General features: G+C 41.4%; 2 protein-coding genes across 7 annotated transcripts; one reads left to right on the top strand and one right to left on the bottom strand.

Annotated features, from left to right (window-relative positions):
* The first annotated feature begins 8,265 nt into the window (after window positions 1-8,265).
* dtwd1 (DTW domain containing 1) lies at window positions 8,266-11,789 on the top strand. Of its 3 annotated transcripts, XM_041960978.1 has the most exons (6): window positions 8,266-8,521; window positions 8,833-8,905; window positions 9,501-9,816; window positions 10,011-10,148; window positions 10,931-11,219; window positions 11,372-11,789. In XM_041960978.1, exons 3-6 carry the CDS (start codon window positions 9,559-9,561, stop codon window positions 11,593-11,595), a joined length of 909 nt encoding a protein of 302 aa, XP_041816912.1. In that variant the 5' UTR covers window positions 8,266-8,521; window positions 8,833-8,905; window positions 9,501-9,558; the 3' UTR covers window positions 11,596-11,789. The 3 variants fall into 3 exon arrangements, with proteins under 3 accessions (XP_041816912.1, XP_041816838.1, XP_041816756.1); XM_041960904.1 differs by lacking the exon at window positions 8,833-8,905; XM_041960822.1 differs by having other exon boundaries at window positions 8,266-8,905.
* Window positions 11,790-12,661: 872 nt separating this feature from the next.
* On the bottom strand, window positions 12,662-26,746 carry LOC121623230 (NAD(P) transhydrogenase, mitochondrial-like). Of its 4 annotated transcripts, none has more exons than XM_041960639.1 (22): window positions 26,615-26,746; window positions 25,755-25,920; window positions 24,761-24,990; window positions 24,463-24,662; window positions 24,285-24,372; window positions 24,115-24,203; window positions 23,834-24,021; window positions 23,057-23,190; window positions 22,719-22,910; window positions 22,033-22,183; window positions 21,002-21,163; window positions 20,806-20,916; window positions 20,561-20,706; window positions 19,803-19,998; window positions 18,838-19,071; window positions 18,100-18,260; window positions 17,698-17,877; window positions 17,451-17,610; window positions 15,213-15,294; window positions 14,416-14,534; window positions 13,264-13,379; window positions 12,662-13,146 (listed from the first exon to the last, which is right to left on the bottom strand). In XM_041960639.1, the coding sequence occupies exons 2-22, from the start codon at window positions 25,882-25,884 to the stop codon at window positions 13,000-13,002; spliced, it is 3,216 nt and encodes a 1,071-aa protein (XP_041816573.1). In that variant the 5' UTR covers window positions 25,885-25,920; window positions 26,615-26,746; the 3' UTR covers window positions 12,662-12,999. The 4 variants fall into 4 exon arrangements, with proteins under 4 accessions (XP_041816573.1, XP_041816418.1, XP_041816643.1 ...); XM_041960484.1 differs by lacking the exon at window positions 26,615-26,746 and adding an exon at window positions 26,013-26,270; XM_041960709.1 differs by lacking the exon at window positions 26,615-26,746 and adding an exon at window positions 26,052-26,270.
* Window positions 26,747-27,546: the final 800 nt, after the last annotated feature.

Below are 27,546 nucleotides of genomic sequence, written 5' to 3'. Positions count from 1 at the left end.
TATAGGTTAATAATAATGGAATTCAAAATGCTCTATTAGGTGATAGCACATCAATAGTTACAGTGGTGTGTTGTGGTTTTTAAGTACAATTTTACAAATTACAATATCAGTTAATAGTAGTGTTTAGGTTTAGGTATATGTTCTTCTTCATTTCTTTTCCTTAGCTAAAGTGCTACTGTGCAGTTTGTTGGACCTCCTGGGATGGATAATGACTCTGACAATGATTTACTATTTACTGCTTTAGGACAGCAGTATCATATTTGCATTTGTGTGAAAGCATGAAAACAGAAAACCACATGTGTCCCATATTACGAACAGCATGTGCAGACAAGGGCAACGTCTACAGGGAGGCTGAAGGAAGTCTGACGCTGGCTGTGAAGAGCACTGCAGGGAAGGATGGAGTGAGACGAACACAAAGGGGGAGGATGAGAAAGTAAGGCAAGTGAAGATAGACAGGGAGAGAGGCCGGGGAGTCTCGTGAGATGTGAGGAGGTGGTCTTGGGGCAGCGGGAGAATGGGGAGGCCTTGAGGGGGAGGGGGAATATGCAGCTAAACTGATACATTTCAGGGCCATAAACCTTCATTTCCCCAGAGGAAATCTGTGGTTATGCAACATGGGGAATTCTTTGTTTGCAGACCTTAGTACGGAACCCCCAGAACACCAGAGCATTGTGAAAGAGAGTCGGGACCTCGAGCAGCTCACCACAATAATGCACTTTCCCTGACATTAAATTATATGCACGCAGTGGTAATAAGTTATGATTAAAAGAAGACTTGAAAGACCACTTAGTTATTCAAACACCACCATAAAATTGAAGTGAAAAAGACAACCGGCACCTCTGGCTTTCAAAGGCCATTTTAACTATGGTACATGGAAACTATTGTGGATCACCAACAAATAAAACAAAACAACCTCAAATGTCCAACTACAGCACTACAGCAGTAAATAATATTGTGTAACGGTTGAAATTCTATCTGATTAGTAAGCCAATGTCGATATGTGGACCGTAATTTTAAACATGGTTTGGTTTGGTTAGTTTATTACCTGCTGCAGGATGTAAAAGTCAGTAGCTGACAGATTGGACCCAAGTCATAGCAATACAATCCCAATAAAGTGGTGTTGCAGCTCTCAAAGTTTTCAAACTAGTAATGACTTCTTTGTGTTTCACCATTCGCTATGGACACAAGCGACTGATTTCTAGCCAACAGCATTTCTATAAATGTTCCCCAAACATCAGAGTAAACTCCACATGTATGGCCATATTTGGAGTTGAAACAAAGTGTCGACCCATGTGGTGGCTCACGGGACAATCGGTTTATTGTCAACAAAGACTTAGGTCTTACAAAGAAACAGATTCACACAGACATGAAATGCTGGATAGACATCTCTCAAAGTAGTCAAGACCATACTGACATACATGAGTCAAACAAGCTCGTATGTGTCTCCTTGAAATTGTAAGGTCAGCTATTATGAATCCTGTGGCCCCTCCCCAGCCATGACAAAATAGCCAACACTCTGTATTTTGTTTAGTAGTAGTTACTGAGAGTACAAAAACTCTGTCTGACCCACTCTTTTCAATAGAGAATAATGACAGTCATCAGCGTAGCTAATGCTAGAATATTTTTGGTCATGGAAATTGAATAATGGCTAACTATTCTATCATCGCCTAAGATGAGGAGAACCGATACCAGCCAGCTCTGCATCGTATACTACATTGCCACCAAGTGTTTGGCCTCCCCACCTAAACTCCACTCCTGACAACACAGTTTTTAAATGATCTGGCTGGTAGGAGCCAGGCAGATATTGAGGGTGAACATGCTTTTAAAATTTGTGTATTCCACTTTCTGACACACAATTTGGAAAGTAAGGATAGTTGGTTTGGTAGTTGGTTTTAAAGACACTGAATTATGTTCATATCCACCTATTCTGTTTATGTCTTTACATCCGCAGAATTGAAGTGCTCCATTGAGTCAAAGATGCGAAACCTTTTTTCGTTTGAATTTGACAATAGCTTTCTGTCTGAAGCTGTCAGTGTCTTCAGCGTCTTGCAGAAATGGTGCATTACTCTCACTCAGTTTAGCAAGTGTATCTCGAGGGTCACATCTTTAAACTCCGCAGGTCCAAAGCAAATGAGTCACACACGTCCCTGCACTTGATAAAGTACCACAACTCTGATCTGTCATTAATCTGTCTGCCTTTAAATCAGTCCTCCATGTTTATAGCCCTTTAGAGGGATTGCAAAAGCGTATTTGTTCCAGTGTGAAAAGGACAGGCTGCGTGCGTTAGAGGTAGAGATGTCGTGCTAGAGGAAGACTGCTCGACACACTATCGACCTATTGCAGCAAGATGTTTCGATGCCTCACTTCACCACACCAAAAATCATGTGACCATCCAAAAATACTTCTTGTAAGGTCACACTTGTATCAGAGAGGTGTTGTGCTGGTTTTGAATATGGGTTATGATGCTAATTTTGCTATTTGCTATTTTCCAATTTTGTTTGTCAACACAAAGCTCTGTCTCAGATTAAATTTATTCAGTTGTTGGGACAAATATACACAATATGACTGCAATTACAGCAACAGAATTCTGTCAACTGACAACCTTTGACATATTACAGTATAGATTATCTGAATTGGAATATGCAAGACGTCACATGACACACAGTCCACCAACTTGGGAAGATGCATGAGATAAACAGGCTTTAGTTTCTGAAAATGACTGCAAAATGAGAGTAACTTTGTTTGGGTGTAAAATGCTGGCAAATGCTAACATTTACTATGTTTCATACAATATACTGCATCAATGTCAGTTTGTTTGGCTAATGTTGGCTACTTGAGTTGCTTATCTGTCCAACAAATATACAGTATTGCCAACTCCACAACAGAGCTTTTGTGATTTCAAAGGTTAAAGTTCCCTCTGTCTTTTGGATGCGGAGAAAATAAACAAATGCGTACTGTTTGGGGGTTATTTCAAGGGGCCTGGGAGTGCACATAATTCCTTGCAAATACACCGCCTGCTTTGAAAACTTGAAATGTCAGCAACTTTTGTATTAAAAGAGGAGTGCTGGCATTGGTTGAGAAAATATTTGAACCCTGCTGATACATTATGGTTACTGGATTGGAACGCCATTCTACCGAATAAATAGTCCCAGTGAAAATACCGAGAGCAGGGTCTGCGGATCATCCAGAAAAACAGGGACATTGTTGTTGGAAAGACATGCTGGTATTGAGTTTTTCAAATTCAATTTTTCAGTGTTTTGATCAGCACAAAGAATAATCCATTACCCCCGTTGTATAGGATGTCTCAAAATCTTTGCAAATAAAACCAAAAGTATTTCCATGGCTCGATACCACAAGCGAAAAGTGAGAATTTTTTTGTGTGATTTCTGCCGACTGACCCTTTCAGTGTTTAAACGCAATGTGGTTTCCTTCTCTTTTGTAACATTTAAAGAAGTATCAAATTAAACAAAAAAAAAAAAAATGAAGGATAGCTTGCAACAGAGGGCCACAGCATCATTTCCTTAGACTTTGCCATGGGCATGCTGGATTTTCAATTTCCTTTTGCAATCATATTATGGATACTTAAAAGGATTTTGACTTGGCTTAAAGTTATAATCTCAAAGATTTTTATTTAAAATTATGTCTGTTAATTCACTTTATTGCCGAATGAGGTAACGCAATGGTGATTAAGCCTTTTGTCCAATGATGAAAGTACTGAAATATTTATTTATTTGCAGCATTCTTGAAAAAAAAGGTTTTATTAGGAAATTACACAAATACAAACTGAACATTTCCTACTGCTGCAGCTTCACATTATAAGTATTTAACTGGCAAAACACAAATTAACTTTTATTATGAAGTAGTTGAAGGAAATGCAATGCTTTTCTCAAACGTCTACAAAACAAGATTACAGTCACTTTCAGCATTTAATGACAGTGGATCAGTTTCATGTTGCAGGGACTAATGAAACGACGAAGGGAACCTTTAGGTGCACACCTCCAACACCTCAGCACGGTAACAAACTCCTTTGGCTGTGCCCTGCTGTTCACAGACTCGTGCCACGTGCAACATAAAATCAGATCACAGTTGCTCACAGAATGACGGAAAGAGGCCAATTATTAGCCTTCTATATTAAAAGACAAGGGATTGTTTTGCTGCCGCCAGAATTTTTTTAACCGGTAACATTAAACGCCATTTCCTGTTGCCACCAGTAACTACAGGTGTCACCAAATCAAACAACTGAAGTACTTGAGATTGCCACTTTACTCTCCTCCCGAGGATTTTAGGGGCTTATTTTGACACAGTCTGCAAAAACACATTTTGAGTATATCTCTCGCCATGAGCTGCTCATCTCATACTCACCTCCAGCTGCTGTAGTAAGCCAACTTAAGTTCTTTCTGCTCCACATCTGTACAGACTCACATAATATATATGTAGTAAAGGCTTAAAGGAATTCAATTAAATGCGTTGTGTATATTTTTGAAGAAATGGAAGTTATGAGTTTATTGACTTGTATGATTCTAGTGAATAATTTCCAATGAGAAAAATGCTGTCTTCACGCAAAGACTATTTTTACAGAGGAGTACAGAGGACTGATAGAGAGCTTCATCACATGGTGCAACAACAATCACCTTAAGCTCAGTATCAGCAAAACCAACAAGTTTGTAGTGAACTACTGCTGTATGTTAATTAGGGCATAAATTCATTGAGAAAAAAAAAACAGAGTCTTGTATGCGTTCACATGCTTGGCCAATAAGGCTAATTCTGTTACAACACAAATTTGTAGCCATGACAGAAGACAGTGCTTCCAATCTGTATCTGCTGAGAAGATGCAGGTTTTTAGGAGAGTAGAGGGCAGTCCTGATAAACCTTTTTGACTACATAGTGGCACCAGTCATCTTCTATGGAGTCAACTGCTTGGGGGCAGCATCTTCTGCTGACAGGAAGAGATTAACAGACTGGCTAAGAAGGGCAGCTCTGCCCTGGGATGCCCCCTTGGCTGAGTGGTAGTGCAAGAAAGGACAATGCTATCATCCCTGATGGAGAAAACTTTACAATCAGCACTGCCTCTAGTAGACCACACTCACTGAAACTGACCAGTTCACTCATGTGCAATATCAGTGCAAATTAAATTGTGTAAAATCAATAATTTCTATGTGCACTATGTGCATACGTAACGTAAATTCAACCAATGTCTGTTTCACTTATTATATTGTTTACTTATCCATCATAGCTTGCTTTTTACTGATGCTTCTTGCTATTGTTGCTTCTTCCTTTTTTTTTTTTTTTACTTATTATTATTTATTTTTTTTATGTACAGCACTTTGGAAACCTTGAGTTTATTTAAACTGTGCTTTATAAATAAAGATGGATTGGATTGGATTGGATTGTACTATCCCCTTTGCTGCTACAAAACTGCCACTTTCCCTGCTGTGGGATTAATAAAGGATTATCTTAAAACATGGATGCTGCTGCAAAGAAGCTACAAATCACACACATCTTCTACCCAACAATACAATCAAGATCAATACAATCAGCACAGTTTCAAGGTTGACACCCAAAATTAGTGTGACCAATTCAGTATCCGACCAAATGTGAAATGTGGTAACAACCTCTCCTTCTGTTCCTGAGTTATGGTGTTGAATAATAACAAGTGTTTTTGCAGAAAATTAGAATAGAATAGAATATTAGACAGATGTGTGAAATGTTGCCATAAGTAGGATATGAATTCTTGAGTTATGGCCAAAAATGTGTTTTGTGAGGTCACAGTGACCTTGACATTTGCATGTTTCCAAATATGGAAAGTCTGTCAGTCTGAGCATAATTGCAGGTATGTGTTATCAGTGTGTGGTTACCTGACAGCCAGAAGTTCACCAGGTCTGAAATGTGTCTCTTGAAGATGTTATCCAGTCATTTTGATTCAGGAAGAGCCAACAAGTCTGGATATACCTGAAAGTCCATATTTCAAACATTTGATCTCCATTTGTCAGACTGTATTTAGAACTGACAACAAGATAGAATACAGAGGAACATAATTTATCATTTACAATTTTCTTTTAATTTCATCTGGACAGCTCGCAACAGTAAGAAAAACATTCCTGAAATGCAGTCAGACAGTTTGTTTTTCCATTCTTCTGTGTTAGACCAAACAATGACTGACAATGAATGAATTTTAATGATAAAACATGTCAGGAACAGTCGGTCCAATCCCATTTGATGCAGGTGGATGCAGCTCAACCATGACTTTGTTGTGTCTAGATGACAATTTAATGCCAAAGGCAATACAGAGCACAAAGATCAAAAAAACAGTGCAAAACAAAATCATGAAATCATGTCTATGGAAACTAAAGCTGCATATTTAAACATTGAGTAAAGATAGAGAGAGAGATAAAGAGAGCAGAATCACCTTCCTGTGGAGGAAGAATCTCCAGATGATGTCTTTAAGCACTGCCCCATATTGTAGAGAGAAGACAAAGACAGGCTCCTAGATCCTGACAGCCTACAGGGATGACAGGTAAGGCTGCTGTGATTAATATGGCTAATATTGATAAACTATGTTTCACTGCTGCCGAGATTCTGGAAGCAACATGACACACAGTACACATTTGGCAGATCGATTGTTGGAATCTAATATCACAGACATCGGAAAGTCCAATTCAGTACACATCTGTTTGCCATGCAAGTCTGCATGAGGTGTTTCAAAGAAGTGTGAAATCTCAGGTATCTTTGAGATCTGATATAAAACAATCTGTTTGACATCACACCAAGCACATCTGGCTTTGAACAAGACAAATGCTTATGAATATTTTAGACTTGTTTCCCCTATATCTTCCCCATATTGGGGAAATATCATGTGAAATTTGAATTTTGCTAATGCAAAATGGTTTTAAAGTGCACCAGCTTCATAGATCAGAATGACATTTCCATTGTAATAGAGTGTAAACAAAAATCATAGTAATTAAACTGAACCGAATTTTATTTGATGTCATATTTATTTTCATTCACATTATTTCAATATCTGAAAAAATCTGAGATGGGGAGGACAATTCAAACATCTGGATCCAGGTTCAGTGAAAAACATTCATTCAGAGTTGTGTCAACAGAACAAGAAATTAGACTATAAAAGGTACCAAGTACAGACATTAAAATGATTGGCCAAAAGGATTGGGATGTCCGCTATTCTCAATTCACATAAAACTGGGACAGTTGTAGCTTGGGGGGAGAGCGTCAGAGGGTTAGGGACTGTTTTATGTACTTTTTTATGAGTTTTTATGTACTGTGGTTGATCAAAAGCAGGGTTAGATTAAACAATAATATAAATTGCTCACAGGCAGACATTTTCTGTGGGTAGGGGAGTAGATTTAAAAGAAGTGTAATTACTCAATGAGCTGTAAAAATAGAAAAAATCCAGGGTGAAAGCTCTTTGGATCGTCCACAAAAAAAGTATATGTTTCAAGGGTTTTGTGATGTATTAATAGGCTATTTTAGATATTTGAAATAAAATACCAAGCTCAGAAGGCTGCAGTCCTTAGAAAATTGTATAAGCTGAGTTCATGCAGCATTACATTTTATTATTTCTAATTTGATTAGAAATAAAAGCAATTCTAAGTGTATTTCTAGTTTGATCTAATTTTTAAAATGATGAATATTCCAATCAATAAAAATGTATCAGGACAAAAAGCAGCCAATGTTGATTTATTCTAATATATAAGGTAGTTATAAAGTAGCTATAGATGACAGCATTTTCATGTGGCCAAACCTGGGGTTCTACTCACCGAGATTCTCTCCAAAAAAGGATAACGTTGATGAAATATGAATGTTTTTCGTATTAACATGAAACACATACTTGTATTTATGGAAACAAGCAAACGTTAACCCAGCCAGCTGCTGAACAGCACCACCATTAACTAGTGCGATTGACTGAGTAAAAACTGCCCTGACGGTTAGCGGTAATTAGCCACAAGTAACTAGCACATTAGTTAGCCTGAACGTCGCGGTTAAATAAAATAGCTAAGTCCGCCGTTCACATTAACACTAACAGTAACTGATGTTTAGCACTTTTTACAAACGAGTGGTCGCTGACTGCCTTCGATGTGCCCCTCGCTTGCTCTCTTGTGTTAGTACCTTCTGTGCGGCGTTACTGTCCACCACCGGCAGGTAAGGTCGGTACTCAACAGCACACATTCGGAATATGTTGCTTAGCAACGGGTAGCTGGCAAAACAACTATTTCCTTTATTCTGAGCGGCATTTCCGGCGTAGAGGAAGACGGTCACGCCGTTGTAACGTCATTTAACTAGCTAAGTTACATACCGGCAGACACGTTTTTGTGCTTTGTGCCTCGCCAGAGGACAGCGTATTGCTTGCAAGTCATCTGAACTGAACCGACGTCCGTTCTCCTATGATTTTGCTAACCTAACGAGCTACTCTGATATGTGTGTGCTAACGTTAGCAGCTGAAGCTACAGATGTTTAACGCATGCCAAGCTTGCTAACAGAAGCCAGCTTCAGTAGCATGAATCAGGTAATGTTGACTACATTGTAGCGCTAGCTAACGTTAACAACGTTACAGTATCAAAGTCGGGGCAAATGTACAGTATATATTCTGAAGGTACCGTCAGATCTCATTGAGCTAAAGGGGAGCGGGAGACACACATGCAGATCCGATGTAAACTACATGTGCTCTTGAACTCTGAAATGCTTTTCACGGAGTTGTGTGCACTAGTTAACGCTACTTGTGTTTACATCCCTTTACATTCATTCGCTAGCTTTCTCACCCAAGCGCGATAACATTAGCTTATACTCTGTATGCAACTGATGTGCAACTTAATCAAGTGGCCAAACTGTAGCGGACGGACTGAACTGAATCTCACTTCATGCTCTGTCATGACACTGGTCCCTCCCTCCTGTAAGTCGTTTCCTGTTTTCTCAGCACTGCTCTTTGTTAAACTGATCGATTGCATCAAATTCAAGTATCAGGATAATTTGACCTAATGTGACAGTATCTCGAGCGTGGATGATGCTGTTTTCATTTTTAAACTAAGAATGGTTGAATGTCAGAAATGTTCATTATTAATTATTGTGCATTTAAGCAGAATGATCATTGTTGCCCATTTTCACATTTGATGTACAGCTATAGAGGTATGGCTTAATATAATTATAATAGTGTTAATCATAATCATAATAGTAAAGTAAAACTGCTGAAAAAAGAATAGTCATATATGTGTGTGTGTGTGTGTGTGTGTGTATGCATACATACAAAAGAAAATACTGAGAAATTATCCAGTTTCATCACAATATTAATGGTATATTAATATACCCAGTTTCTCCCAACTCAGTTCAACTCATTTGTGTGAAAAAGGCTCCCGTATGACCTTTTGTAATAACAACCTTTAGCTTGTTTAATGGCTTTTCCACATTATTGCACTCGCTTATGTAAATGTTGTATTATGTCTGTCTGCTAATATACTCTGTGCACCATTTGTTTTGTCATTGTTGTTCAGCCATGAATGTGAGGCCCACGTACTCCAGCACCGGTCTGTCAACATTTAAAGAACAAGCATGAGTAGCCTGGATCAAGACCAGCGTCCCCATCCTAGTTGCCGTGACAAAACAACAGTCTCTCGTGATTCATCAGACACTCATGAGCTCGCCAAGCAGCCTCTCCAAGGTCTAAAATTGGCATCACATGCAGCGCTGGAGGAAGCGCAGCAGAGGGGCAGGTTGAAATGCACTAAATGTGGAGGATCAAGGATGTTCTTCTGCTACACATGCTGCTCATTAGTGGGTGTCACTCCGCAAGAAATCCCCTTAATCAAGGTCAGTAAGATGCTAGGGCTCACTTGATTGTTCTTCTAAGAGAGGCCTTCAGTTATGGAGTTGCTGCAATGGTGGTATCCTAATGTGGTGGAAAATGTTATGTCATGTCTTTCATGTAAGCTCTATGAAATTTTGCACATGCTGTGGTTGAAATGTGACTGGACTTGGCTCTACACATTGCATGCTGTACTCAGCTCCCCTTGAAGATAGACATCATCAAGCATCCCAATGAGACAGATGGAAAGAGCACTGCAATCCATGCCAAGATCCTTGCCCCCAGTGACGTCACCATATACACTTACCCATGCATACCTGACTATAAAAAGGAAAAGGTTAGTTGTTTTTTCATTTTGAGTTTATTTAACTCTTTTAAAGTTTAATTGCTTATCAAAGTAGTTGCAGATTATTTGTTTTTGTCAACCAATCAATCAACTAATCTGTTTCTGCTTTCTTTATTGTTTTCATATGCCTGCTGCTTATTTTTCTTTTACCTATTAGGAAAACTCCATTGTCAGTACAGTACAAGGTATATTTTTAATACAAGTAGCTGCTTTTCAGTTGTATTTTGATACTGTTCCTATCCACTAAATTCACTGTTATTGAAGTAAATGCCTGTGTTTGTGCACTATTCAGTCCTGAATTTGGATTTTGATCTATGCTGTATACAGCTTTATAATGAAAATAAATTAGAATCTGTAATAGATTTAGATGAAGTCAGTTGCTGCAGTTTCATATTCCATGCTTGATAAGTTTACTTTATTGCATAGCTCCACTTACATTAGATGCAATTAGATACTGTAATTTGACTTGATTTACAGAATCAGAGTGGCTTTAGTGCACAAGCCATGTATGTTTATTGTATTTGACAGCTTCAAACGAAGTTTTTCTTCTTGCGTTCTAATGTATTTACTCGATTGAAAGAGCACATGTTTCAGTTTTTCAACTTCAGTTTTCTCCTATCAAACAGCATTCCTTTCTTTCAGCACTTAAAGCACATAGATTACCACATTGTCAGACCAACATATCTTAGAAACACACATTTTTTTACTCTCTAGTCATGGTTTGTACGATGGTGTTCCACTCTGAATGCGTGTCATGTCTCTATGCTCTCCAGGTGGTGTTGGTGTTCCCTGGGCCAGGTGCTGTCTCAGTTCAAGACATGATGCAGTGTTTGCATGACCAAAGTGACAGCAAGTCACATTACACCTTTGATGAACCCTGCATAAAGAGGCTGAAAAGTGAGGAAATTGAAGCCGCCGCACACAATGCAGAGAACCCGGGGTCAGGGACCGCAGATGAAGCAAAGGACTTGGAGTCAAGGGAGCATCCCCTAGAGAGAGTGGTCTTCATTGACAGCACATGGAACCAGACCAACAAGATCAGCACAGACGAGAGACTGCAAGGTAATCATGAAAGATTGCATTTGCGCAGCTTTTTAAAGAGCTCTGACTGCTAGTGATTATCAGGGACAAATTTACTTCACACACACAATGCTGTTCAGTATGATCTCACTCTGTGTTCACGTGTGCATTCTGACATATGTGTTCTCCTCTAGATTTGCTCCGGGTAGAGCTAAAGCTGAGGAAAACATGTTTCTGGCGACATCAGAAGGGCAAACCAGACACCTACCTAGCTACTATCGAGGCAATTTATTATTTCCTCAAGGACTTCCACGAGCATTGCCTTGCTCAAGAGTACAATGGAGAATATGATAACCTTCTCTTCTTCTACTCATACCTGCACTCGGTTGTCAACAGAGCTAAGACTAGAAAATGCTGAGAGGAAAAACTGAAATCAGCACCAAGAGAACTGTAGCTGAAGAGTAGATTCATGCAAGCTTTGCTGTGTCCAGCTTTATTTGATGGCTGAGTGATTTTATTTTGTAAGGGATCCCATGACATCTATTTGTATAAGGATATGCAATAAAACACAAATGGTTTACAATTGCGAAACATGAATGAGGTGTGTTTGATATGAGTAAATACAAGAAATATAACTCTAAGACTGGGAAACAGCAGTCTAAAAATTCAACAAACAAAATGACAAACACACAAAAACAGTTGCTTGTGGTATTTAAAAATCGGATGGGAAATTCAAAATGTGGAAAATGATTGATTTAATTAGAAAATAACTAGCATGCTTGTATTTTGTGAATTTAATTTTGGTCTGACTCAGACTTAAAATTAGTCCTTTAGGACATTTTGTTCTTGCTCCTCCCACTCGAATCCAGTCAAGTTAGAGTGATCTGCCTGTTATTTAAATCTTTAAGTTGTTATCCTTAAGATTTCAGTCCTGGTTGATTTCATTACGCTGAGGTTAGTTTGTAACAGCAAATGCGGTTTAATACAAATCACAGAATTCCAGGGGCAGCAAAACAAACCATTGTCATTTTAATGAAGATGTCAGGCAATAATTGGCCTTTTTCCATTGTTCCATGATCTGATTTTATGCTGCACACTGCATGAGAACAGCAGGTCACAGTGAAAGGAGTTTAACCTCACTGAGAAGTTGGAGGTGTGCAGCCTGCAGCTCTTCATCTAACAGCTCACTGTGGCTTCTCCTTCTTCCTCCATTACTCCCTGCAATATTTCAAACTGATCCACTGTCAAAAAATGCCAAAAATGACAGCTGTTGGGTAGATGCGTTTTTGATTAACGACAAGTGCAAAGCTCGCTGACAAGCACATTGCATTTCCTGTGACAACTTCATTACAACAGTCAACTCATTTATCACCTGTTAAATGCTTTTAATATGAAGCTGCAGCAGTAGGAATAGTCTAACTTGATACAGCATTTTTTTTCCAGGAATGTTGCCTCAGACATAATATATATAATTATTGCAGTAGTTTCATTAGTGGGCAATAGGCTTAATCACCATTGTGTTACCTTGTTTGGTGGTTGTGACTTAACATTTTATTTAAATGAAAATGTTTCAGACTGTTACTTTAAAATATCATTTGCAAAGAAATGGACTCCAAATATGTTTAAATACTTTTTATTTACAAATCAGTACATGTTTGTGTTTGAATTAATCATCTTATGAATCTTGGGCATCTTTGTAATAGAACACATTTATTGCAGACCCAATATATCAGTTCTCCAAAATATATATACTGAAAGCCAGTTGGAAATACATGATCTGTCAACCTGCCTCTGTACATGATGGTAAGCTAATGAGGGGTCACTAGTAGTAGGTCTCTCTGATCTTGCCTTGCAGGCTGTCACATGTCTTCTTGGCATCTCCCAGCAGCATTGACGTGTTGGGCTTGTAGAAAATGGGGTTATCTACTGCAGCGTAGCCCACGCCCAAGGTACGCTTCATCACGATCACCTGGAGTGAAGTTTAAATGAATGTATGGAACGCCCTTTTTTGCGTCACGTAGCTAAAATACAGTGATATTGTTGGTGCATCGACACATCAAAGATCATTTCGGAAAGGTTGACCAACCTGTTTGGACTTCCACACCTCCAAGACAGGCATGCCAGCAATTATCGAGTTGGGATCTTCTTGTGCTGCAGAATTCACTGTGTCGTTGGCTCCGATGACCAGTGTCAAGTCTGTCTCTGTGGACCACAGACATTTATACACGAGACAGATGATCACAAAAACTGCTAAGTACTCTGCAATTGTCCCCGCCAATGTTATTGGGTTCCCCGGCACCACACTTATCTCCCTCTGTCATAAACACAACCATGTGTCTGAAACTGAATGCCTGGTTGCTACAAAAACAGGAATGTTAACCCTGATAACAGTAATAGAAGTATTCACTTATTACTGAAGTAAAAGTACAAATTCCACACTATAAAAATACTCCACTACAAGTAAAAGTATGTTAGTATTATCAGCAAAATTTACTTCAAGTATCAAAAAAGTACTCACTGTGCCTTAAAATGGTCCCTGTCAGTGTTTTACCATGTATGTCTGATGTGATTTGATTACTATATACACAATATTACACACTAATTTAAATGTTGTATTTTAATGCTGTAGGTGTTTCAGGTTAAACTCATCCTAACTACTTTATATACTGATGGGTAGTTTAATTGAAAGCAATGCATCACAGTCTATAAACTCATCACACATTTCTAGTGTCGCTGTCCTGTGAGAACCAAGTATCTCTTAAAAGTAAATTTTTCATGAGCTAAGAAAAGCAGGCTGTTATCAGCTTTATCCAACAGGCCTTTTAAATAGTTTATTTAGCTTAAGTAGGATAATTTTGTCAACCCATAAAGGAACACTGAATCCATCAGTTTATCACAAACATTCCCATTCAAAATCACCACATATGGAGATACAAGGTTTTCACTGGACGTGAAAAAATACGAGTAAGTAACTTGTAACAAAAGCTGTCAGACAATTGTAGTGGAGTAAAAAGCATAATTATTGAAGTATAAAGTATAATGGAAATACTCAAGTAAAAGTATCTCAAATTTGTACTTAAGAACAGTAGGTGAGTAAATTCACCACCACCTGATAACATGGCAGGTCTAAACACCAAGATGGCACAAGGCCGCTCCAGGTCTAGCTGAAAGGGGGATGCGATTATTACACATAATTAATCCAGTATTACCCACACAGATGTGTTTAAAAAGAGTTTACCTGGGAAGTCGTCATTGATCTCATCCATCTCCAGGACCACATCATAGGGAACACCCGCCTCGGCCAAGAGGACATTCAGCTGGCCAGGCATACGACCAGCCACCGGGTGGATGCCAAACCTGTTGGAGATGCATGTAAAACCTTGCTGCTCATCAACACTCGATTGATTTGCACTGAGAAATCTCTGCTCCCTGATCAATGATGCCCTGCTCCTGTGGTGCCACAGGTCCAAATACGCCTGTATCTTTTTAAATAAGTTGAGATTTGTTGTAAAATGCAATCATATTTATAAAACTGATCACATTGTTTTGTATGTAAAATCTAAATCTGAAAAGTAGCTCGTAACTATAGTCGTCACAAATGTAGGGGAGTATAACCCCAGTTCTAAAAATGTTGGGACACTGGAAAACTTATATATAACAGGATGTGATAATTTGACATATTTGCTTATTCTGAATTTGATGCAGCGACACGTTTCAAACCAGTTGTGACAGGAGCAACAGACTGGGAAAGTTGTGGAAAGCTCCAAAAACACCTGTTTGAAACATCCCTCAGGTAGACAGGTTCACTGATAACAGGTGGAAAGGCTCAGTGCTTCACAAGTGAGGATGGAGCGAGGTTCAACACTTTGTGAACACATGATTGTATAAAGGATGCTGCTACATGGGCTCAGAAACACTTCGTTAAACAGTTGTCGGTAAACAGAGCTCATTTGCAAATGATTGCCAGAGCAAACAGAGAAGCAGCAGTAATCTTGTTTATAAAAGGAGATGAAGAGCAGGAGTGTAGACGTTCACCTGACAGTCTTTCCTTGTTCCCTCAGCATCTTCACCATGTCTGCAATTGGGTACTGGGCTTTCGCTGCACATAGACCCCAACCTAAACAAACACATACAGACAATAATCATGCAATAGCTTAAACAAAAAAAAAAGAAGCCATTTTAGGATATAATCTGCTTTATTTTATTAGTAACTAGGAATTTTGCTCGGGTCTATTATCTGATAGCATTTCCTATTTTGAATTTAAGGTTTGTTTTTTTTAATTGCCCAATTGGAATAAATCCGTATTTGACAGTTAGTGTTCGTTTTTCAAAGCAAGCACAGCAGTCCAGCAGGGATTCTACAACAATAAAACCAGTTCCCCCTCTACCCTTCATTCTTTCTTTTGTCCTCTCTGTGTCCTCGTCTACCACAAGTCTCTCTGCGCTAAATCAGAGTGGTTCGCTGGTCTCTGAGACATTTTTCTGAGGAAAACTTTTGCGTGTGTTGTGTGCATTTGGGACCCCTGCGTGCAAAGAACTCCTTTCCCTCAGTCTGCGTAACCCCTATTTAACCCTGGTGGTCAGGTACCTTGTAGAGTTCAGCATTACCCCTAATCGAGTTTTTTGAAGCCAGTCGCCCGTAACCCGCATCTTCCCCAGACAACTGGAGCCTTCTGTTTCCTCACTGCCATGCTTTGTTGTTGACAGCGCACGGAGACGTCTTGAGTCTGGACTCAATAGCTCTTATGACTTTTCACTGTTTCTCTAATCAAACCAGCATGTTGGACCACACAGCTGTCCTTGCGTTGGTTTGGAGCCACTGGAAAACAACTGCAATCCAAGTATCCAAGAGTGGTTCCTCTTGCTCAGGCCACTCGATGAGAAGTTTGGCTTCTCCCATTTAATTAATCAAGACGTTGCCACCATCTCACACTCAAATTAAACCCGTCGTCATGTACTCTTTCCTAACAAACATGTACTGACACACTCACATTGTATATACTGCATGGGAGTCACATGAGGCCAGGTGGCTGTGGGATCATTTGTGGACAAACTGCTCCCTCTTGTGGTAACCCTGCTTCAATATTCTGAGTTTAATTAATTACTACGATGTCAATCAGTCCAAGATCCTGACCGTTTCGCTTTGCAACAGCTTGTTGTTCCAGAGCTGCTGCGAAAACATTTCTGTTCCACATTTTGGCAGAGTAGTCAGGCTCAGCCTTTTTGTTAGGTGATGTTAATCAGATGGGAGAGATAGTTGATGTTATTGATCCAGACTTTATGAAAAGCTGCAGCTGGAGTGCAGAGGAGGATCCACGCTGTCCAGTGAGATTAAAAGTTCTGCTCCACCTTAGTCTCTGATGTCAACCCAAACGTCTTTCTACACCTGTCTCACCAAAAGGAGAGAAGCTTTAGTTACTGCATATACACATGCGTGGTTTGCCACCAAAATCTGGTGACTAGCCACTGTCTATATACCCCTTACATTTACAGAGTACACACAATGAACCTTAAAATAAAGACTAGGAAACAGCTTGGATACACCAATATACTGCAGCTGCTCTTTTTCCACTCTCATTGAGTACATAGCAATACATAATAGTATTCTATTGTGACATATACATATTTCTGTGCAATATCATTAATGCTGTAAGTCACTTTATCCACCATGTGCAATTTTTGTATAGTCTGTGAAATGTATTTTTCTTTTTCTCTGACATAGTCCTTTGTATAATATATAGTCAGCTTTTATTTTGTATTTCTCTATTTCTGTTGCTATTTTTTCCAATTACCATTACCTGCTGCTTGTAATACCCAAATTTCCTCAGCTGGGTTAATAAAGTATATCTTATCTTGCACTAAAATCTATCTGCCATATCTTACAAAAATCATGACTTTCCCTGTCTTCATTAAGTGCAGATAAGCCTCCTCCCATTTGGTGAGATACTTATACAAACTTGCTACAGCTAATGTTCTACATACTGCCACCTGCATTATTACCCTTGGACTCGGGCGTCATGTCTCCTGAAAGTGTTACAGCCAACCTTTTATTTTCTGTTAAGAAAGGTTAAAAATGCAGGACATTTACTGGAAAATATTTAAATGGAAGGACAGCAGGAGAGAAAGGTAAAATATGTGAGAATCTCTGGGAAAACGGGAGGTTGGCAGGTCTGTTAGAGTCTGTTTGCAGGTCTTGGGGAGGACAGTTGCATATTTGGGAAAAAGCTGTATTAAATTTTGTGCCTTCACAGGCAGCTGTGGCACAGTGTGTACCTGGTGTGATGATGATGTTGTTGGCTTCTTTGATTATGTCAATGGTCTGGTCCACGTTGACCTCAGTGTGAGTGCCAACAATCTCCATGGGCTTACCGCCCGCGGTGGAGGTGGTGCCGTACCCACCCAGGATCACATTGGGCAGGGAGCGGTTCATGGCCTTGAAAGAGAAGAGGACAATAACTCGGGCACTTGTGGTGAGCGCACGTGGCTGGATGAGTGTGTGTGTGTGTGTGTGTCTACTCACCACACACATGATGTAGGAGAGGATGGCACCAGAAGAGCCGATCAGAGCTCCGACAATCGTCATGAGATTGTTGTCTAGCAGGAAGCCCTCAGCACAGAGCGCCCATCCAGAGTAGCTGTTCAATACGGTGATGACCACGGGCATGTCAGCGCCCCCGATGGCAGCTGTCAGAGTTACACCCTATGGGGAGGTTGGAGAAGTTGGGAGTTAGTAAAACATTTGAACCACTTAAGTCAATTAAAACGAACTTGTTTCCAAACTGAGATGCAACAATATTCAGAGTTCAGCCTAATCTGCAAGAGTTTAAAAGTGTGTACCATCTCCAATAATGATGTTTCCAAAGTATTTTCATGAGAACATCAAATTTCACTTTCTTCTACTTTCCAAATCGCTGATACTCACCATAATAGTGGAGAGGCCAGACACTCCTACTAGACACCCCATGCCGGTACTGTAGCTGGAACTGAGCATGAAGGGCACCATGCCTCCCACTGATGCTGCCATCAGACCAGCGTTCAATGCGTGTCGTCCCGGCAACAGCAGGGGGGCAGAGTTAAGGACGCCTACAACCAAAAACATTGTCAACAAACATTTTCAGGGATGCCAGAAATGATTTCTGCTCTCTTGCAAGGCTAAATGGAAACAATTTGACAAGATAAAACATGCAGTGTCGAGTTTCTGTGGACTGTGCAGGCCTCTAATCAGCTGTCTGAGAGCCTTTCCCATCCACAAATCAGGCAGCAGCCCTCCACCAACCACAGCCATGCAGCCACTGCCCTGCCCGGCCTATTACAAATTACCAGAAAGCTTCTCATGTGTTCCTCTTGATCGGTTGCACTACAATGTGTATCAGTGACTGCTGACACATGCACACAAACCCCCCAAGTCCAGGCCTGGATTTACCAGAGGATTTTTGGCTTTAACAAGATGAAAGAGACGATCAGTGCCAGAGGACGCAGAGCTCAGTGTGTTTATAAAGATATTAGTGTGTCTGTGTCAAATGAAGATCAGACATGCACAGGACAGACTTTAAATCTTGTCACATGCACAATATCTACAGTGTCTGTACTCATATACTACAGTATATGTACTCATATACTGTAGATGCTACGAATATTTCTTGGAAGTCAAATCCGTTACCTTGAAGCTTGCCGTAGGCCACCAGTGAGCCACTGAAAGTGACCCCTCCGATGTAGGTGCCAAGATACGCCACGGTCTTGAGCACACCGGCGGCAGGGTGAGTGTCCAGGTGGGGGTACTCAATCATGAACTCGGCAATGCAGGTGAGAACAGCTGCCAGCCCCACAAGGCTGTGGAAGGCCGCCACGAGCTGCGGCAAGTCTGAGATTTCAATACGCTTGGCAATGGTGAGACCTGCAGCCGAGAAATGCAGATCAGCCCAAAAGAGAGGAGGGAAAAAAAGACAGTTTTCAGTAAATCTCTGTGAGTTACTACACTCTGTCTGGCTGAGCAAAGCACCAGACTTCTCATGCACACTGGCTATATTTGGCTTTACTCTTAACAAACAGGCCTGATCTTCAAAGCCAGTATAATGAGGCCTAAGTTAATGTTGATTGTAACATAATTTATCATCCTGCTTTCTTAGATTGCTATTAAAATGTCCGACGTTCGCACATGATGACGAAACCACTCATCTCTGTATCTGGACAGGATGATTGATGTTCTGTTATGAATTAGCGAAAACTTCACACTCTTCAAAGGCCGGAGGAGTCGCATGCAAAGTTCACAACATGTAACTCGCTCATGGTGGTCTTGTACTTTTCTAAACAAACTGTTGGACTTCAAAATGAGTCATGGCAGACCTTTATTAATTTTGTTTCTTTTTTTAAGTGGAGACGGAAAAACCAGAGATGCCTCGTTGGTGGTGAGTCTCCTTGCCATGATACAGCACAACATGCTTCCCAGAGGCTTCACAAAGTAGAAAACAACAGAATCTGCTCTGAAACTAAAGTAAGCAGTGCTGTGATGGAGGCTAATGGGTGCCAGAGTGGGCATTTTGCAGCACAAGAGTCCTGTTTATCAACTGTTTGAAAAGTCTGTCTCATCTGCAATCACATCATCATCAAAAGCAGGTGGTTACCTACCCAGGGTTCCCCCAGTGGCCATGGCCAGAGACATCTGAGACAGCAGCTCCGGTGAGGGTTTGAGGGCACCGAGGGTGGCGGCGAGGCCCCCTGCCACTCCCATCATGCCCAGGGCGTTCCCCAAGCGACTGGTGCCCTGAGCAGAGAGGCCTGCCAGCGCCCCGACGCAACACAAGCCTGAGCCCAAGTACATCATCTGAGACGAAAAACACAAATCAGGCTTGTTTGTGTATCGCTCGATCACGGTCGAGTCAAGTCACTCAACGAGTCCTGCTTAGATCATCGATACGGAATAAACAAAATAAGAAAACTCATTAAAAGCTATGAATAAACACTGAATGAAAACATTCATTACAGCTGAGATGATTAATCGATTTATTGAGAACATTAATCTGCAGCTGAGAGATAGTCAATCATTTGAGGCATTTTCTGTTAGTCATGTTAGTAGATTGAACGTCTGGGTGTTCGATCAGTTGTACAAAACAAGTTAAAGGCGTCACCTTGGACTTTAAATGGAAGGACAGCAGGAGAGAAATTGGGAAAATTGAGGAACATTCAGTATTCTGACATTTTATAGTCTGAACGACAATGTCAGCCTACTACTCACTAATAAAACTAACGAAACAAAACAAAGACTGAATATAATCACAGTCATCATTAGAATCACATACAGTTTAATTCACTGATAAAATCCCTAATACAACCTTCTTAAATATGTTTTTAGGAGAATAAATGTAATGAGATCTGCATCCTGTCACCTGCTCAATGTTGTATCCTGCAGCCACTGAGGCTCCATACCCCCCAACAAAGGCAGCCCCAGGCAGCGCATACAGGTAGTTGTACTCAGGAGGGTCAGTGGGACGCTTGAACATGTCCAACATCCTCTGAGTGATCAGGAAACCGCCTGAAACCACACAGAAAAAATTAAATCAGAGGTTCTTGATTTGATTGGGCGAGCAACGAATCTTGTTCTCTCTTGGTTTTTGAGCGTGGAACATCAGACCGGCAATGTTGATGGAGGAAACAAAGGCAGCAGCAAGAGCCAGGCTCTCGGGCAGGGTGGAGGGTGTGAGACCTCCACCCATCAGCACCAGACCTCCAACCGCTGTCAGACCTGACAGAGGGGACAGAGAGAACATCAGATGAAAGATTTCTAAACTTAACTTACTAAACCATATTACAGTTTACTGACTCCTGACCTGAGATGGCGTTGGTGACGGACATGAGGGGTGAGTGCAGAGCGGGGGTCACGCCCCACACGGTGTGGTATCCCACGATCCCGGCCAAGCCGAAGGTGGTGACCATCTGAGTGAAGGCTGCGTTGGGGGAGATGATGCCCAGAGCCAGACAGGTGGACACACCTACAGAGAGACAGCAGAGCAGCCTTGTTGTTGTGTTTGTATGTCTGTTCCTTCCACATTAGCGTAGTGGAACTAATGTGCAGTTCCAGTTGTTTTTTTCTTTCCCGGTCCCTTTTTAATCATTGAAGCAACGGAATAACTGAACAGGAAAAACACACACATCACACGGGTGTGATGATTCATAGTTTCTCTGAAACTTCAAAGAACTGAACTCATACTGTACTGCAAAATATCTTCCCCGCTGTGGATTATAATGAAGTGTCTACATTCAAAAGTCTCATTAAGACTCAGTGATCTCAGTGCTCTTTGTGAGAGTAATTTCTAAATCTTTCCAAATAAGATTTTACTTGCTGCAACAAACACTTATTTTTATTCCTCATTAACCTACCAGTGGTTTTCTTGATTAATCTAGTGATCGCTTGGTCAATAAAACACCAGAAAAAAGTGAAAAATCTCCATCATAATTTCCCCAAGGTGACATTTTCAGCTCAGTGGGATGCTTTCAAACCCACAGATACTCTGTTTATATGATGTGAGACCAAGAAAAGCAGCAAATCTTCACACTTGAGGTTTCAACCATCAAATTGTTTGAAGATGGTTGTCGATTATAGAAAAAGATGACAGCTTTTTAATGTCTGAGCAATTTAGCCCAAACAAAATTAAAGAATTATGTTCTGAATTTCCGTTGGGTTAATTGTATAATTGAATGTGTCATAAGTTTTGTTTTCCCTTCAGTGATGAAGGGTCTTTCGCAAAGAATTGGGAAGGAAACATCTTACAAATTCCTGGTAAAATAACCTCATAGCACATGAAATTGTGCCAAAACGTCTAGTAGTCTGAACAGTTGGCTCTGCATACTCGTGTCTGACCTGAAGTGTAGATGCCAGCAGAGGTCATGGTGCGTTTAAAGGGAGAGATTACAGCCGCTTTCTCAGCCTCCAACTCTGCGACTGTTTTCTGTTTTGCCGGGGCTGGGGGCGCCGTTTTGGGGAGGGGGGCCGGGAACATGTTCTCGCCTTCCTGGACACATCAGAAAACACAGAGGACCGGTTTGAGAACACAGAGGACGTCCACAGAGTTTTGCGTGAGAAACACACATCAAGACTTCGGACTCTTGCATTGTGGGAGACCTCGCCTGGATAGTGGGAGCGCTCAAAAAAAAAAAAACACACAAACTCTCGGACCACATAGGAGATTATACTGAGCAGCAATCACGAACCAGTTACCGGTGGTTTTGAAAGATAAATTCTCTTTTAAGGGGCCTGAATAATGCTTAGTTTAACAAGGGGTAAACTGATATGTCCTGTCGAGGTTCCATGCTTTTTCTGCCATAAACAATGTGTCAGAGCCAAAATTCCTGGAAAAGTATATTTTGAAACGTTCATAACATTCTTGCTGGAATACAACATGAGCTATTCCCAGCTGGGATCAGGTTTTTAGTACTCATTTGGCGCAGTATCCTAGCATGACAGGATCTGACAGCTCATGCCGAGAGGGAGAGAGGGATGCCAGCGGTGATGGAGGCTGCCAGTAGATGTTACAAATAAAAACCCACCTTCATAACAAGAGTCCCACGGATGACATGGTCAATTGTTCCATAGTCAAATTCGTTTGTCGGCTGATAGTGGAAGTATTCCTTGTCTGGGCTAATGGCCTTCAGCAGCTTCAGTACGTTGTTTGAATACAGAGTGCTGGCCTGGGTGGCCATGCGGCTGGGCAGGTCTGTGTAGCCAATGTGTGTTACTCCCTAGTGATTGAAAAAGTACATCAGGAGGAGATTTTACATTGTAAAAAAAAAAAAAAAAAAAATCCCAAAACATTAAGACGGGATTTCAAAGGATTTATGTTGCTTTCTTCTTTAATCAAAAACTGACGGCTAAGCAGAAACCTCACCTTGTGAACGTGCAGATCTCCAGGCTTGGTGGTCTCGATGTTGCCCCCTGCCTCTGCAGCCAGATCCACCACCACTGAGCCGTCCTTCATCGACTCCACAAACTCCCTCTTGATCAGAATGGGAGCACGCTTCCCTGAATGGGAAACAGAGGGACAGGTGAGATACATCAAATGTTCGTGATGTCATGCAGTCAAGCATTAAAGCTGCATTAATCAATTCATGGCCACAAGGGGGGAGAAAAAAAATCAAATCAGCCATAAAAACTACATCAGCATGTACTTAAAGTCATGTGTTTGGCCACCTGATATTGTAAAGTCCAGCATTTTCTCTTCTTTCAGCTTTGTTTTACTCTCCACCGACTCCTGAGAAACAAAATCTGGATATTTCGCTGCTCCATGATCAACTTTGTACGTTCACCAGGAATCAGCTGCTAGTTGGGATTGATGAGAGTAGCTGAGTCTCGACTATAAAGTAAATATCCAGGCCGCTCAGCCAAAAATAATAAGCTAACAGAGGCTAAAAAGCTCTGGTAGGTGGCAATTCTCAGTGGTCTCATCACCTTTCATGTTTGTCATTTGGTTCATTGTTACACTGCTTCCTAACATGCAGCGAGCAAGGGTTAGGACATGTCCTTTGGGAAAAACTGAATAAATCTAATGCTCGTTCATATCGTCCAGTTAGGAAACACTGTTAATGTGCAAAAAAAATATCAATTAATTCAGCTTTAAACACCAAAAGATGAAAGATGGGTAGAAGAAAGTACCAGTGTGACTGACCTGGAATCAGGGCAGTGCTGATGACAATGTCGACCTCTTTACACTGCTTGGCGAAAAGGGCCATCTCAGCCTCAATGAACTCCTTAGACATCTCTTTGGCATAACCTCCGACCCCCTCGCCAGACTCCTTCAGGTCTACTTCTAAAGGCTCTGCCCCAAAAGACTTGAACTGCTCCAGGGCTGCTGGCCTGACAGTCAAGAAACAGTCAGCTTATGGTCAGAATCACGATCATCACAGCCATCGTTACTCATGTCTTTTTTTTCCCAAAAAAATTTTGTACCTGGTGTCAAATCCTCTGACTATGGCTCCCATCGACTTGGCTGCCCCTGCTGCTGCCAAACCAGCCACTCCACCTCCAATAACCAGAACCTGTGCATGACAGAAAACATGCATTATTGTACAAGAGGGAGACTGACAGCCAAGACACAAAGCTTGCATGCTGACAGTTACCTTAGCTGGGGGTACTTTTCCTGCTGCTGTGATCTGACCAGTAAAGAACCTGCCAAAGTGGTTGGCAGCCAGAACCACAGCCTTGTACCTACAACCAAACCCTCAAGTCACATTTACTGTAACGAGACATTCCTGAAGAGGTTCAAACATCTGCGTGTAAATGCTTATTTTTCTTTACCCGGCGATGTTAGCCATGGAGCTGAGTGCATCGTAGCCCTGTGCGATGGTGACCCTGGGCACCTGATCCATGGCCAGCACGGTGCTCTGCCTCTCTGACAGCTTCTTCATCAGCTCTGGGTTCTGTGCTGGATAGATGAAGCTCACCAAGGTGGACTTGGACTTCAGGAGGTCTGCCTCGCTCAAACTGGGGGCTCTGACCTACGGCAGAAAGGATGGAGAAACTCAGGAATATCAAGACTCAAGTAAACTGTACACAAGTGTTTAATCGGCAGACCGAACAGCAGATGTGAACCAACCTTGAGGACCAAGTCTGAGCCAAAGGCTCCCTTGACGTCAGTGATGGTGGCTCCAGCATCTTTGTACTGCTGGTCAGAGAACTTGGATTCCTCTCCAGCTCCACTCTCCACCTGCACCTGGAAGCCCAGCTTGACCAACGCCTCCACCCCCGCAGGAGACATGGCCACTCGACGCTCATTCTGCACAGTCTCCTTCGGAACGCCAACCACCAGGTCCTTGTAGAGCACACCTGAGCACACAAACCAGCTGTTAGTTGAAGAGCCATGGCATGCATGAACAGGAAAATAAATAAGTTCTCAGATTAACATTAGGACTTTTCATCAAAAAAATAACATGACTTGATGTTTTTAAACTTTTTTGTGAAATAACACAGGAGAGCATGCGTGTACGGCCAGGATTGTGTGGCTGGGACTAGTGTCAGGTTACACATTTCTCTCCATACAGGGCATGGTGACCTCGCCGCCATGGAGACATTATTAGCAGGTGATTGGCTCTGAGCCAGCAGACACAGAGAGGCCTGCACTTCCACACAGACTCGCTCACAATTCAAACTTAAAAGCACTCTGCAACTAGAAAAACTTTCACAAAACACTCGATGAAGAGTGCCCTCTGAAAAGCACTGACCCCATAAACAACTGTTCGCGAACAGAATCTGCCAAACAGCAGTTAAACTTTTATATGTCACCTTTAACTGACCTCTCGAACGCGCTCACATGTTAGCAGCTCCTACAGCTCAGTGAGCGTAGCCACCGCCTGGGCCACAGCAGCTTTCCCTATTTTGGGAACATCTCTAGAAACCTGCTGCAAACAGTTCATCGGCCGTGGAGTTTTCCACTCTTCTGGCCAGGAGGACTGTGTCCTTGAGTGAACTGTTGTGCTCTCATTCCTCAAGTCAAGACACAGAGGAAATCCAAACCGAAGAAAGCGAGCAGACCCTGGCCGTCCTCTGGGAAAAACACATTGCAAGATCGAGCAGAAGTGCACAGTTCCTACCTCCGGAGGCCTTTTGGTCCCATAACACAGGGAAAGTCCTGAAATGCCTCCTTCCAGGTATCTTCTGACGGACCCCTCGCTGGAACAAAGTGACAGAAGAGCTGGAGATGCAGCGCAGGAGGGTCGACATGGCCACTGAGCGTCCGCCCCGAGACTACCTCGAGCTCTTTAATATGAAAACAAACAAGTACAGGTAGGTGATAAGTTAACACTTCTTCTACATCCGCTGTCAAATAACAAAGCACATTATAATCCCACCCCAAATACTGTAGGTCCTTAGCCCCCCTAGTCACACACTCAGGTTGCCTGTGCTGCAAGGCCTACACGCAGCAGAGTGACATTTCAGCTCTGCAGGACACGACACACACACAGGGCCCAGGGTTGATTACACTCCCGTTCGCGAGATCTGGAATTATGACGGCACAAGGGGGAAACTGTGCCAAGTCTGGCCTGGTTGTTGTTGTGAGCAGGAGCAGAGACAGCCGGGCAGAGGAGTCTGTGTTCAGACAAAATGTTTGGTGCTAGAGGGGGACAGCTCAGGACTCGAGACACAGACTCACACCTTATTCTAACACAACCAAACTGTAAAAAAAAAAAAAAGAGAGAGAGAGAGAGAGAGAGAAAAGTGGTGTTTACAAGCACTGGTCTCTAAGAAAACACAATTTCATTACCAAAAAATAAATAAGGCTGACTCTCCTTGGTGAGTCAGACCAGCTGTTTCATGGTCTTTTTTTTTTCTCTCCACGCATTCATTCATTCACTGAATCACAGGGTCAATCAGTGTCCTTCATCCTCCACCTTGTTCTAATTCATTCAGAAGTTGAAGGATTTGCTGATTGGCTAATTACTCTCAGACTTGCCTTTCAGGTTTCCAGAAAGAGCGGGTTCAACTTCCCCTCAGCAGCAGGGTCACCTGTGAGACGTCCTACCCAAAACTCCCTCGTCTGCACGCAGGAACAGGGAGGCGACCTTCCGCAGTTTCGATATCACTGCTGCACTATTTATGTATAAATAGCAGGCCATGTGACCTCACTCATGACCACCCATGAAGCAGATAAACAGCATGCAGCCGCTGCTTAAACAACTCGCCCAGACTACCTGCGAATTAAAGGCTGCGGGGCAGAGATAGTCCGTAATTTGTTAAAAAGTACACAGAGATGGACGGTCTCGCGATAGTCCCTCTCGCTTCCTATGCAGCTCTAAAACATGCATTATGTTAAAGTAGCACTAGACACATAACTTGGAAATATTGAGCAGCCATGTGTTTGTTTAAAATGTTAAAATTGTACCGTTTTCTTTTCTGTACACAAGGTGACGCCAGAGCGTCAGAGGAAGGTGGACGACAAATTGTTGGACGACCATGACCTTGCTTTCTCTCCTGTACATCCTTAAACACGTCAGTTTAAACGTGATCATTTTAATTCGTAATACTTTATATAAAATATTATTTATATGAAATATATCATACATATTATATGTTGTGATATTTTGTATGAAATATGTACAATCTGTTCATTTTATTGTAAATAATAGTATATATAGAATAATATTTTCTTATTCATATATATGAATTACAAAGGGGAGATATTTTCAACAAAAGGGACATTCTAAGATACCCGAAACTGAGCAATTAGGAATTAAGAAAAAAAAACAAATATAAATAAAATCAAATAAAAAAAACAAAACAAGCAAATTATATAAATGTATATTAAAGTACTAAGGGGCATTTATGCAAACTGCCAAAGCATGACTGTTGTTCAAAAAAGTATGTGTAACGGTCCACATCCTTTGT

Source organism: Chelmon rostratus, chromosome 1 (assembly GCF_017976325.1).
Source record: "Chelmon rostratus isolate fCheRos1 chromosome 1, fCheRos1.pri, whole genome shotgun sequence".
Classification (NCBI taxonomy): domain Eukaryota; kingdom Metazoa; phylum Chordata; class Actinopteri; order Chaetodontiformes; family Chaetodontidae; genus Chelmon; species Chelmon rostratus.
Note: the sequence above shows the minus strand (reverse complement) of the source record. Positions and strands in the feature narration are given on the sequence as shown.